The sequence below is a fragment of the Hibiscus syriacus genome, unplaced genomic scaffold (genome assembly GCF_006381635.1).
Source record: "Hibiscus syriacus cultivar Baekdansim isolate YM2019G1 unplaced genomic scaffold, ASM638163v2 tig00110223_pilon, whole genome shotgun sequence".
NCBI lineage: Eukaryota > Viridiplantae > Streptophyta > Magnoliopsida > Malvales > Malvaceae > Hibiscus > Hibiscus syriacus.
The window spans coordinates 43,983-56,809 of NW_024062636.1; the positions used below are offsets into that span (position 1 = coordinate 43,983).

Here is a 12,827-nt window from a genome sequence, read left to right on the forward strand (position 1 = left end):
GATTGCATAGGTCCTATTAGCAATCTGACAATCATATCCGATAGGGCAAACTCAATTGACAACGCTGTTAGAAGGTGTTTCCCAGATGCTTTTCATGGACTTTGTGGTGTTCATTTGTATAGAAATCTAAAATCAAGGTCTGCTGGTATAAAAAAGCACAAATGGACATACTGGAAGGCTGTAAAAGCTTATCGGGAAGTGGATTTCAATAAGCATATAAATTGTTTAAGACGTGTTTTGCCTCAGTGTGCTCAAACACTAGAAGATGTCGGGTTTGAAAGATGGTCAAGAGTACATCAACTTGGAGCAAGATATGGTTTCATGACGTCTAATAGTGCAGAATCAATCAACGCTCTAAGTCGTCATTCCCGGAAATTACCCATTACTATGTTAATGGAGTTTTTCGAGCCTCTATTCAACAGTGGTACTACAAGAAAAGAAACCATGCAGGTATTATTTCTTTGAATTCGTAACTTATCATATTTATATTTTACTAAGTATTGTTTATTTAAATTTACAGGAACATTGGAACATCGTGTTACACCATGGACTGAAAAAAAGATAACGAAACGTGTTGTGAAGTCAACGTCATGGAGAGTTGAACCATGTTCAAACACTTTGTTTCAAGTACTGGATAATAACTTAAATGGGCTAGTCGATCTAAATGCAAAGACGTGTAGTTGTATGAAATGGCAAACATCTGGTTATCCGTGTGGCCATGTTATAAAAGTTGCTCTTCATTTAAACCAAGATGATTCAAGCGCATACGCTATGGATTGCTACACTACAGAAGTTTATCGACAGACTTATGCCGAGATTGTCTACCCTATTCCACATCCTTCTGAGTGGGACATACCAGATGACTTACAAACAGTTTTGCCACCAGCCATGGACAGAAGGCTACCTGGCCGACCAAAAAGTCACGATCGTATACCGTCTAAGGGTGAAGAGAAGAAGAGATCGACATGTAGTCGGTGCAAGGAAAGTGGTCATACAAGGTTGACATGTGGATCACCAGTGCCATCAAAATCATCTTTTCCTCTACCAAAATATGGATCCTCATCAAAATCCAAAGCTCATATGGTGTCAAGCAAAAGGCAATCATCTTTAAAATCCCAATCACGATTGGCTTCACCTTTTGAGACTGTTAACTTAGGTGATTTTTAAATGCAAACGTTGTATTATGTGGATTTTATGTGGAACTTTTAACATTTTCAGTTGAATTAATGACTCAGGCCAACCATTTTGACTTAACCAACTCTTGTTATTCAGTTGTTATCACTATTAGGCATGCATTTGACTATCGCAACACGGAAAATACAATCGCAACGCGAAATGAAAATCCCAACATGAAAATCGCAATGCGGAAATGAAAATCGCAACGAGAGAATCGCAATGCGAAATGAAAATCGCAATGCGAAATGAAAATCGCAACGACAGAATCGCAATGCGAAATTAAAATCGCAATGCGAAATGAAAATCGCAATGCGAAATGAAAATCGCAATGCGAAATGAAAATCGCAATGCGAAATGAAAATCGCAACGAAAGAATCGCAATGCGAAATGAAATCGCAATGCGAAATGAAAATCGCAACGAGATAATCGCAATGCGAAATTATAAACGCATTGCGATTTTCATTTCCGCATTGCGATTTTCATTTCGCATTGCGATTCTCTCGTTGCGATTTCATTTCGCATTGCGATTTTCATTTCGCATTGCGATAGTCATTTTTGCCTTCAACATAATGCAGATTGAAATCAACAAAATCAACCATTACATTTCAATCAATTAAACAAGCACAAATAAGAATTATGTTCGCATCAATTACACAAATCAACTTTTACAAATCATCTTTTACAAATCAATTAAACAATCAAAAAATAAGCAATAATTCTTATTTCCGATCATCTACTATTGAATCAACTTTTACAAATCAATTAAACAATCAAAAAACAATCAATTAAACTATTGAATCAACTTTTGCAGCTCGACATCATTTTCACGCAGTTCACTTCTGAGATTAACCTGCAGAAACCAAACATTTGTTCAAACAACACTTTCTACGCAAATTATTGAATTCTAGTTAATTAACCAAACATTTTCATTTATAAGTATATAAACTTACCAATTGTTTATGGACATTTTTATAACGCGGATGCAGGTAGGCAGCGTCTCGTATATATCGATTTAGCCATATAATGCCGAAACCACAAGCCTACTGCAGCTTTATCTCTATCGGTGGGAGGTAGATACTTGATGCTTCCCGTCGTCAAACGCTCCAACGCCAAGCATACGAGAGGACCACAATCTCCTCTGGCTCCGCTCGTTTGTTGTGGCGCGGTCTCGTCTCTAATAACTGTAATATTGAGCTTCTTTGGCTTCTTGTTTCCAGAACGAGTCCAATAATTGATCGCATCCAAGAATTTAGCCAAATGAGAGCTCCATCCCTTAATAACATCTCTTAAATCAGCCAATGATATGTAATTTATCATGCTGTCATACACTATTGTCTTAAGGGATGGGAGCTGAAGCTCGACGAGAATCCAATGTTTACGTTCCAAAACAGGGATAAACACCTACAATCATAAGTAATAATTCATTCATTTGCGCACTTATTTCATAAAACCTTTAAACTCAATCTAAAATAAATACTAACCTTATCGACCTCCCACCATGCAGGATAAAGTTTAGCTTGTCCATTGCCCAAATCAAATGATTCATCTCGTGCATTCTTCAAGTGAACGGCGTGAAAAGACGTCGGCATTATTGTATATCGTATATTTTTATTTTTCTTAAGTTTTCTTATTATTAGAAGACGTGTCACCCACGCATCGATATGCTGTTTTACAAAAAAAGACATATATTAGTGACTTACATAAATTTAAAAAAAAAATTAATCAAATTGAAATATAAGAAAAATATAAGACTTACCCCCCCATCGAAATAGCCATTGTCTTCGACCCCTAATAATACGCCCCACCAAGGCCGTTCAAGCAACAAAAAGATATCATCGGTGAGCTTGCATATGTCAGTGAAACACCCCTTGCTCCGCTCATGTAGATAAAAATCAACTGCGGTCTTAGCCCAAAGGGTGTTATCCAAAATTGTGTCCGGTAGTTGTTCCCTCTCCTCTTCAGATACCGGTATGGTACTGGCCGGTAACTCATACGAGAGCCAACTTGAATCCATCATGTCCGGCACGACAGAGGGTTTCTCAAGAAGCCTACATATGACGCCATGTGAATCGGGCTCTTGAATGGTGGGAGGGACCTCTTCAATGATGACAGTGGCCTCTTGAACGGTGGGAGGGACTCTCGAGGAATGATATGGGGGGCCTCTTCAACGATAGGAGTGGACTCTTGAGGGATGACAGGCGAGTCGGGCTTCTTCTTGCGGTGTCTTCGCACTATTGGGGTGTACGGAGACTTAATAGCACGTGCACGCTGTCTGATGCGTGAACTCTGTCGTGCAAGCATAACCCGACGTAAAGCATCCACTCTATCGGGCCGCTAAATAATTAAATACAAAATCAGTAAATAAACAGACATGATATTTAAACAGTGAAAACAAAGACAAATATGTTTCAAACTTGCATTGTATTCACCCAAGTCATTATTCTATCATAGTTCACAAAATGCATCAGATAACAAAGAAAAATATGTTTCAAACTAATACCCTGAAGTTAGTATTTGTCTTTGTTTTGTCTATTGGTTGAAGTAATGCAATCCATTCAAGTTTCAATTTGCAGAAGAAGAAATAGTTTACTTTCGCAACACGAAACTTAAAATCGCAACGCGAAACCAAAATCGCAACGCGAAATGAAAATCGCAACGACAGAATCGCAATGCGAAATGAAAATCGCAACGAAAGAATCGCAACGCGAAATGAAAATCGCAATGCGATTTTGGTTTCGCGTTGCGATCTTGTCGTTGCGATTTTGGTTTCGCGTTGCGATTCTGTCGTTGCGATTTTCATTTCGCGTTGCGATTTTGGTTTCGCGTTGCGATTTTAAGTTTCGTGTTGCGAAAGTAAACTATTTCTTCTTCTGCAAATTGAAACTTGAATGGATAAATTTACTTTCAACCAAAAGACAAAACAAAGACAAATACTATTTCACAGTGTTAAAGAATACACAGTTTAGCAGAATTGGCAGCAACCGAACAAATTTACTTTCAACCAAAAGACAAACAAAGACAAATATATTTCACAGTGTTAAAGAATACACAGTTTAGCAGAATTGGCAGCAACCGAACAAATTTACTTTCAACCAAAAGACAAAACAAAGACAAATACTATTTCACAGTGTTAAAGAATACACAGTTTAGCAGAATTGGCAGCAACCGAACAAATTTACTTTCAACCAAAAGACAAAACAAAGACAAATATATTTCACAGTGTTAAAGAATATACAGTTTAGCAGAATTGGCAGCAACCGAACAAATTTACTTTCAACCAAAAGACAAAACAAAGACAAATACTATTTCACAGTGTTAAAGAATACACAGTTTAGCAGAATTGGCAGCAACCGAATAAATTTACTAAGCAATCTAAGTGAAATGGCTAATCTAAGTGAAATTACGAGTAAATTTATCATTAAGTTAAATATGGAAAATCTTAAACTTACCTCGTTGCGTAGAGTATGAACCTCATTCTGCAACGATACTATCATCTCACGTAGAGCGGCAACCTCACCACGTAAAGTTGACACCTCCACACGCCATGCACCATCGTTATCGCGTAGAGTACCGATCTCCTCACGCAAGGCATTGACCTCATCACGTAACTCCCTTGACTCATCCCGTTGAGGTGGAGGTGGAGAACAGGGAGATAGGAGTCGTGGCATCTTTGCCGGTCGCCTATCATGAGGTGATGGTGGAGAAGAGGCTCGATGATGTGACGGGATAGGTGATGGCTCTCGTTCTAGAGATGTATAGTCGGGTCGATCGGGTGATGGCTCTAGGTGAGGTGATGGCTCTCGAATTGGAGGAAGTGGATGCTGCTCATCATCCGTGCCATCAAAAAAATTCTGACTAGCTTGCCACCAATCAGTGGCAAGCTCTTCCTCCGTGGGTGTCAGTCTTTGTAATGGAATGTTGGCCTCCTAAAATATAAAACTCAAACAAAGTTAAACGTCTACTATTAATAACTTGTTTATATATATATGAAAGTATTTGTGTTAACTTACATTATTTATTGTGGCATATGGTATTAAGTCTTCCCAATCCAACAGAGTTTTCCTCTTCCAGGAAATAGCCCTGGGAATATCATTTGACGTTTTTATTGCATATGTACGCATGCTGGGGAAAGCCTCGAATATCCAAATCTACAAACAATATAATAACAAAATTAGTAATTGTTAAATAATTAATTATAATTTTAGAAACATTATATAGAAATTCTTACCTTAAAGGCCCAAACAAAGCCTGACAAAGTGTATTTGGACCCATCGCCCCGCAAACTTTTGCGGTCATCAAAGGCAGACGACAACTTAGTCCAGGTAGCTTTCCATATATACGAACCCCACGGAAACAGATTCCATGCATTCAGGTCCTCTACCAATATTATTAGCTCCCGATGAATAGGTTGTCTGGCCTCTCTGCCTAAAAAGCCGGCATACACAAGTAGTAGAAGGCATACTCGGACAACATCGACGTCTTCCATCCGAGTGAAACCAGCTTTCTTATTAAATAATTTCTTCAGGTCGTCGACATGTAGGTTCGGCTTCTCCATTGACTCATCCGGAAAAACCCGGGATAACCATGATGGGCGGGCGATATGACGAGTGTACCGGCCTACATCATCGTGTCCGAATCGTAGACCAGTGATTAAGCAGAACTCCTTCCGCCCAAAGCAAGTATACGCTGGTGGAAAATGAAACCATATCTCTTCCTCACCACGTTGTATACTGTCGGGTAGATTTGATGTCATGGTCTGAAGCCACAAATGGGTCAAATTAGCATCTCCACCCGGATGCTGTACTCTCAGCCATGGCCCGAAGCAGGTTTCCTCAAACAATTGTCTTTGAGCAGGTGAAAGCTTCTTTGCAATTGTAGTGGCCAGGCTGACTTTATTTCTCAAGGTCAATTGAGCCGAAAAAATTTCTACAAAACAATAAACATACCAAGTTAGATATACCAAAAACTACACTGTGAAGATATACCAAAACAATAAACATAAAAGTAGTAGTTTATTCTTGAAACTAAAATTTGCAACACTGTTTTGTCTTTTGGTTGAAATGAAAATCGCAACGAGAGATTCGCAACGCGAGATGACAATCGCAACGAGAGAATCGCAACGCGAAATGGAAATCGCAACGAGAGAATCGCAACGCGAAATGAAAATCGCAATGCGATTTTGGTTTCGCGTTGCGATTCTCTCGTTGCGATTTTCATTTCGCGTTGCGATTCTCTCGTTGCGACAGTCATTCTCTCGTTGCGATTTTCATTTATCTCGTTGCGACTCTTCTGCAAATTGAAACTTGAATGGATTGCATTACTTCAACCAAAAGACAGAACAAAGACAAAGACAAATACTAACTTGAAAATCGCAACGAGAGAATAGCAACGCGAAATGAAAATCGCAACGACAGAATCGTAACGCGAAATGAAATCTAAGTGAAATGGTTAATCTATTATTGAAATGACCAGTAAACTTATCATCAGTTTCAATATGAAAAACCTACAATAATGCAAACATTTCAAAATAAAAATAATTAAAAAAACTAACCCTCGGAGGTTGATTTTCCATTTCTGAATATTGTGAGGGATTTCTGACCGTGAATGGTTGTGAGGGATTTCGCCGGAGATGGGGACGGAAATCTTCGGAGATGGGGACGGATTTCTTCGCCGTAGAGAGTGAGAGATGGAGATGGGACTGAGTTGTGATTTTAGGTTTTAGGTTATGAGTTGCGATTACGGGATTTTGTCTTAATATTCTTTTTGTAATTTGAAAATAAAATACGCATAGCGATTATAATGGCGCTTTAAATATCGCGTTGCGATTTACGGATACGCGTTGCGATTTTATGTATTATCGTTGCGATTTACGGATACGCGTTGCGATATACGGATACGCATTGCGATTTACCCATACGCGTTGCGATTTACGGATACACGTTGCGATTTACGGATACGCGTTGCGATTTATGTGTTCGCGTTGCGATTATGGAAAATCGCAATGCGAATTTGTACTATCGCATCGCGATTTTCAAGAATCGCGTTGCGATTTTGGAAACTGATTTGCGATTCTGGAAACTGATTTGCGATTCTGGGGATCGCGTTGCGATTTTTATTTCGCGTTGCGATTTTGTTGGTCATTTTGGCAAATCCAAAAAAAGTTGGTTAAAATCGTATATTATAACTTTTTTTTGGTCACTGAGGCGATTTTCTCATCATATTTCAATTATGTCTACTGGCACCATAATTGCTTTCAAGCATTGGCTAGATGGTATAATGTTTCAAGCACTGTCTCGACGACATAATGTAAACGGATATTCAATCTACAAAATATAACTAAAATGATTTTGGATCAAATTTTATCATATCTCAGTCAATAAATTAACGTTCAGCTCAAACCGGAGTCAATTTTTTAACAGAAAAGAATGAATTTGGAACATATAAGTAGTCAGGTAACTATTTATAATTTTTAATAGTCAGAGACTCAACAGAGCATCGCTCGATAGTCGAAGAGCTATTTTATAGATTTTCATAATTAAAAAACTCAACAAAATAATATTCTATAATCGGGAGACCATGCGTGTATTTCACCCTAAATATTGATGTTAAAAAATACTAAAAATTACACTTCATTTGTTACCATCTCTCTCGCCGTCTCGCGACAGAATCTCAATTCTCAGTATCTTCACTTGTAAAGAACGTTAAGATAAATGTAGTGAAGCCAGTGGATGTTAACCACGTGTGCATGCAAGAATTATAGCCCCAATTGAAGAAACTATTCACACACAAATGGATGGGGTTACAATTAGGTATGGTAATCATGAACACTGCTCATGCAAAGAAAGCCACGTGACCAAACAACTGTCGATGATGGAGGTCCCACTTTTAACCCTAAGGAACCGAGCTCAATCATGTCCCTCAAATATTTCACCATTAAGTCTTAAATAACAAGTAAAATAATACATACATGTGTATGCGTTTGGGTTGCATTTTATTTTTATTCGAAATGTCAAACACAGAGAGTTTGATTATTGTTAGAACTAAGTTGGTACTAGAAATCAAAAATCGTCTTGGATAAAAAAAAATCATATATACTTTTTAAATAAATCTTGTTCTCTGAGTATAATTTTTTATATTGATCTCATTCTATTATTTTCTTTTATCACTTATAAATTTTTAACAAGTGACTTTAGAGTTATAGTTCAAGTTATACAACTTCAAAGAATTTGTTATTGTAAATTTTATTAGTGATATTAAAGATATATGCAAGAGAAGTTTTGGTGTAATGATTTTTTAGTTGTAAGAGAATAATTTTTGACAAATTTAGTGATACTTCAATAAATATTATGTAAGAATTAAAATTATTAAAGATTTGAAGATGAAATTCCAACATATATTTAAATTATATAAGAATTAAAGTTGAAGATTCAGAGATTAATTTTGTAATAAAACTTATGTGGAAATAAAGATTAAAGATGAGCTAATAACTCATATCTGCAATACAATTACTACTAAGATTAGCAAATGTGCTTCGTGACTCGGTTTTACGTGCATGCTATGAAAGGAACCCTTTATGTACACATTTATGCTTAAAGTATGCGTTTGGTGCACTTTCTCAACCAAAGTGGAGTCATAATTCCACATGCTTCCATGGACCAATGTCACCACCATCATTTTGTTTCTATGATATAAATTTTTGCCTCTTCCTTCACTCAAAATCATTTCATTAAATGTATGAGAGATAAGAGAATTTATGGGCATTTTAACCTCAACCTGTAATGAATTTATAAACTTTTTTTATTTTTCATCTTTTCCTTGACTACAATAAATAATTTTTTGATAAATATGGGGTATATAAGATAATATATGTTTAAAAATTCTTAATCATTTAATCATTTGACAATGAACACTTATACCCTTGACATATACGGTTCTTTAAGTTGGACATCAAGTCTCTTAATCACGATTGCTTGATTAGTGCTCCTCAAGTACACCAATAAATACATATTTTGTTCAAGGATGAAATTAAGAGAAAGATGGGATGATTTTTTAGTAAAAGGATATGTAACACATAAAACCAACCACAATGTTTTATTCACAAACTATATATTACATATTTATAAGTATTGTATTTGCAGTAACAAATATTCCCAGTTGGTTCTTATTTATAAATAGTATTATACAAAACGTCCCATTTCTCTCTCTTACACACAACCCATAAAGCATGGTGATGCATTATACATATGCATAGAATGCACTCAGAAGGCAGCAAACATTTCATTTTCCCTGCTTGTCAAGCCCAGTTTCAAGACGAAAAGGATTGATTCTTACTTTCTTTCTTTCTTTCTTATATTGAAGACTTATAATACTAGTGATTTTTCTTCTCGAGTTTCATCCATGGGTACTGCTCAATGGCACCAGGTAGAGAGATATATCACCTCTTCTTCTCTTTATCGAACTTTTTTTTTTAGCTTTTTTCAAAGGAATACTTTCGAGTCAATTGTATGTTTATTGGGTGCTTTTCTTTTGCAAAAGATGTCAGTGCTCTAAATTGTGCAAAAGAAAAGAAACAGATGTTTTTTTCTATTGTGTTTATCTTTGTTTTTGTAGGAGATTGTGGTGAAACCAATACAAGAGATGAATACATGTCCAAAACCAGGAGGTTTAGAGAGGAAGATAAGGCCTCAAAAGGAACAAGCATTGAACTGTCCACGGTGCAACTCAACCAACACCAAATTCTGCTATTACAACAACTACAGTCTCACTCAACCTAGGTACTTTTGCAAGACTTGTAGAAGGTACTGGACTGAAGGTGGTTCCCTCAGAAACATCCCCGTTGGAGGTGGTTCAAGAAAGAACAAAAGATCTTCTTCTTCTTCTTTATCATCATCCAAAAAGCTTCCTGCTCTGCTAACACCACCAAGCTTGTCGCAGTGTTCTACTCAAAACCCTAAGATCCATGATGAGCAAGATCTCAACCTAGCTTTCGCAGCAGCAGCAGGTAGTCAAGGTTATAGGAGTATCACTGAATTGGTTCCAAATAGCTTAGAAAACAATAATAAGAACCAGATTCCTACTTCTTCTTCCTCCTCCCCTACTACATCTACATCTCAATTCCCGGCTTTGGAGTTGCTAACTGGAGTCTCTTCCAGGGGATTGAATTTTTTCAATATTCCCATGCCGGTTCCAGATCCGAATTCAGTTTATGCATCTGGTTTTCCCATGCAAGACTTTAAACCTACGCTAAATTTCTCCCTGGATGGGCTTCAAAGTGGCTATGGAGATCTCCACGGGGTTCAAGAGACAACCGGGAGGCTTTTGTTTCCATTAGAAGATCTAAAGCAAGTCTCGAGCACTACTGATATGGAGCAACATAAAGAGAAAGATGATTCAGCTGGTTATTGGGCTGGAATGTTAGGTGGAGGATCATGGTAAAGAAGATGAAAATTAATATGGGTCTTTTCTTTTTTTCATTTTCTTGGGTTTTCATTTTTTTAAAACCTTTTTTGTTGATTTCTTAAAGTGGGTGACTTGTTTGGATTTCTTCATAACTAACAGAAGATATACATGGGTTTCCTTGATCTCTCTCTCTATATGATGATGATTCTCCTTTATCATAATTATTTATCTTCAATTATGGTGGGAATTTGAAGCTTTTTAGGTTGGCTTCACTAAAGGTGACACAGGGGCATACTATGTTAAGGTAGAAGAAGATATCTATGAAGCTAAGCCAAATTGTTTTTAGGGTATAAGTGTAGGAGAGAAGAGGTGTTCATCCCCTTAGCCATTTTTATCCTGTATCAAAACCCAGCAGAAGGGCAACCCTATTGAGTGCAAGTACAAATAACAATAAATAATTTTATAATTTTCAAGTTTGTAAGGGATTCGTGGTTGGAAAGGAAGAAAGAGACTTTGGTTTGTTCATAAAGTCTCCAGTTTCGATTTTAGTAAACAAATAGTTGCTTGGTGTTAACAATGTTGCTGCAATGGCATTTTAAATTCTCTCACCCATCCCTTCTTTTCTACATACATTCATATTCGAATATGAATTCATTCCAGAGAAAGAAGTGTTTTCCAGGTAAGAAATCTGATACTTCCACATGCCATTGTAATTTTGCATTAAAGAATCCCTCACCTAAATAAAGCTACGAACTCAGTATTTTCTTGTGTTATGTATATTCCGGAAAGCTATACATACGGACATGTGCAGACATATTTCCCTGAGAGTGATGATTGTTTCAATGTCACATCCGGCAAGCCTCTTTTCCTTTTCTCTTTTCTTCTGCAATTGAAAGATCTGGCAAAGACTCCTTTGTTTGGGTGTTGAAGAAGGACCCACAAACATTCCCCTCGACAAGTGTGATGAAGAATAATACACCGCCAGTCCCACTAAGGTTTTCCAGGATCAATCCAGATGACCAGATCTATACACTTGCCCTTTACTATTATTATTTATTATTATTATTATTATTATTATTATTATTATAGTGTATGTTATTTCGATTTTGTTGTTTGCTGTAATCCACTTTGAAGTGTGTATAACATCTGACAAAATGGACAACTTTTCTGATTAGTGTCTTTCTCATCATGCCTAAATTAAACCACCTCTCTCTCTCTCTCTCTCTCTCTCTCTCTCTCTCTCTCTCTCTCTCTCTCTCAAGTTAAATAGCCTCTTTCTCCATGGGATGTTTATGGAAACCAGAAGAATATCCATGTGGCCAACCCCCATTTCTTCACATTTTAGTCTCAACTCTCAAAGGATAAAAGGAGAGTTTTACTCTTTCTTAAAAAAAAACCTCCGAGCTCAAATAATTATAACTATAGATTATAAGTTATCAATAATTAATAAAATTTTTGAATATATATTTACTTAAGAATGGCTAGACAATTGACATTATAAAGTGGCTGAATGACCCACCACTGCCCACATATGCATGTTCTTCAACTGTAAGGCGGGAATGAAAAGCCCTTTCCCTTTTCTTTTTCTTCCTTGTAAACAGTTGAGTAAAATCTTAAACTCAGTTTATGATGCCTATGACGGTTTAATTTGAGATGTTCAATCAGAGATGATAAAATTAAAAACTAATCCCTGTTTACTGTTACCTAGCCGGAGCACCTTGTAGTAAATGAGATTTGTGGCTTAAGCTGGACAAATGCAAAGATAGAGTAACAGTATATCTGAATACATTTTGGCATAGAGGAGGGGAGGGTATATATTGTTTTCACCTTATTAAAGAGAAATAAGAATGTCATTTTCGGTAAGTTACATCTAATATCTCCTAGTGTAATCATGAGACAAAATACTTTGCTCCTTCTAAGAATAATGGATCCATTACTATGAATACAATCTTCATTTATCAAAAAAAAAAAAAAAAACTTTTATCCATTATTCTAACATGTGTTTGAGTTTCTGATGCCATAGCATTATAAGATCTGATCTACATGAGGTAGCAGCTGTTTCTGCTTCTACCAAACTCTTCCTAAGACAGGTATAAATTTGCAGCTATATTTACTTATTTCATCACCACACCATCTGTATAGAAAACTTTTATAATCCTTTTTTCATGTGTCAATCTTGCTCACATTATCATCTAACACCCCATAAAATATTCGATTTTTATTCATGCCTTTGACATGTCCTACGTCTCAAA

General features: G+C 36.6%; 1 protein-coding gene across 1 annotated transcript; it reads left to right on the forward strand.

The window, feature by feature from the left end:
* The first annotated feature begins 9,490 nt into the window (after nucleotides 1-9,490).
* On the forward strand, nucleotides 9,491-11,070 carry LOC120114350 (dof zinc finger protein DOF4.6-like). Its single transcript, XM_039135290.1, has 3 exons — nucleotides 9,491-9,597; nucleotides 9,787-10,607; nucleotides 10,838-11,070. The coding sequence occupies exons 1-3, from the start codon at nucleotides 9,574-9,576 to the stop codon at nucleotides 10,881-10,883; spliced, it is 891 nt and encodes a 296-aa protein (XP_038991221.1). The 5' UTR covers nucleotides 9,491-9,573; the 3' UTR covers nucleotides 10,884-11,070.
* Nucleotides 11,071-12,827: the final 1,757 nt, after the last annotated feature.

What these genes read in the sequence shown, in the direction of transcription:
- LOC120114350 (XM_039135290.1), top strand. Translation starts at nt 9,574, where the DNA reads ATGGGTACTGCTCAATGGCACCAG. An exon ending in GTACTGCTCAATGGCACCAG is followed by an intron (nt 9,598 to 9,786) that starts GTAGAGAGATAT and finishes TTGTTTTTGTAG; the next exon opens with GAGATTGTGGTGAAACCAAT. An exon ending in ATGTTAGGTGGAGGATCATG is followed by an intron (nt 10,608 to 10,837) that starts GTAAAGAAGATG and finishes GAAGCTTTTTAG; the next exon opens with GTTGGCTTCACTAAAGGTGA.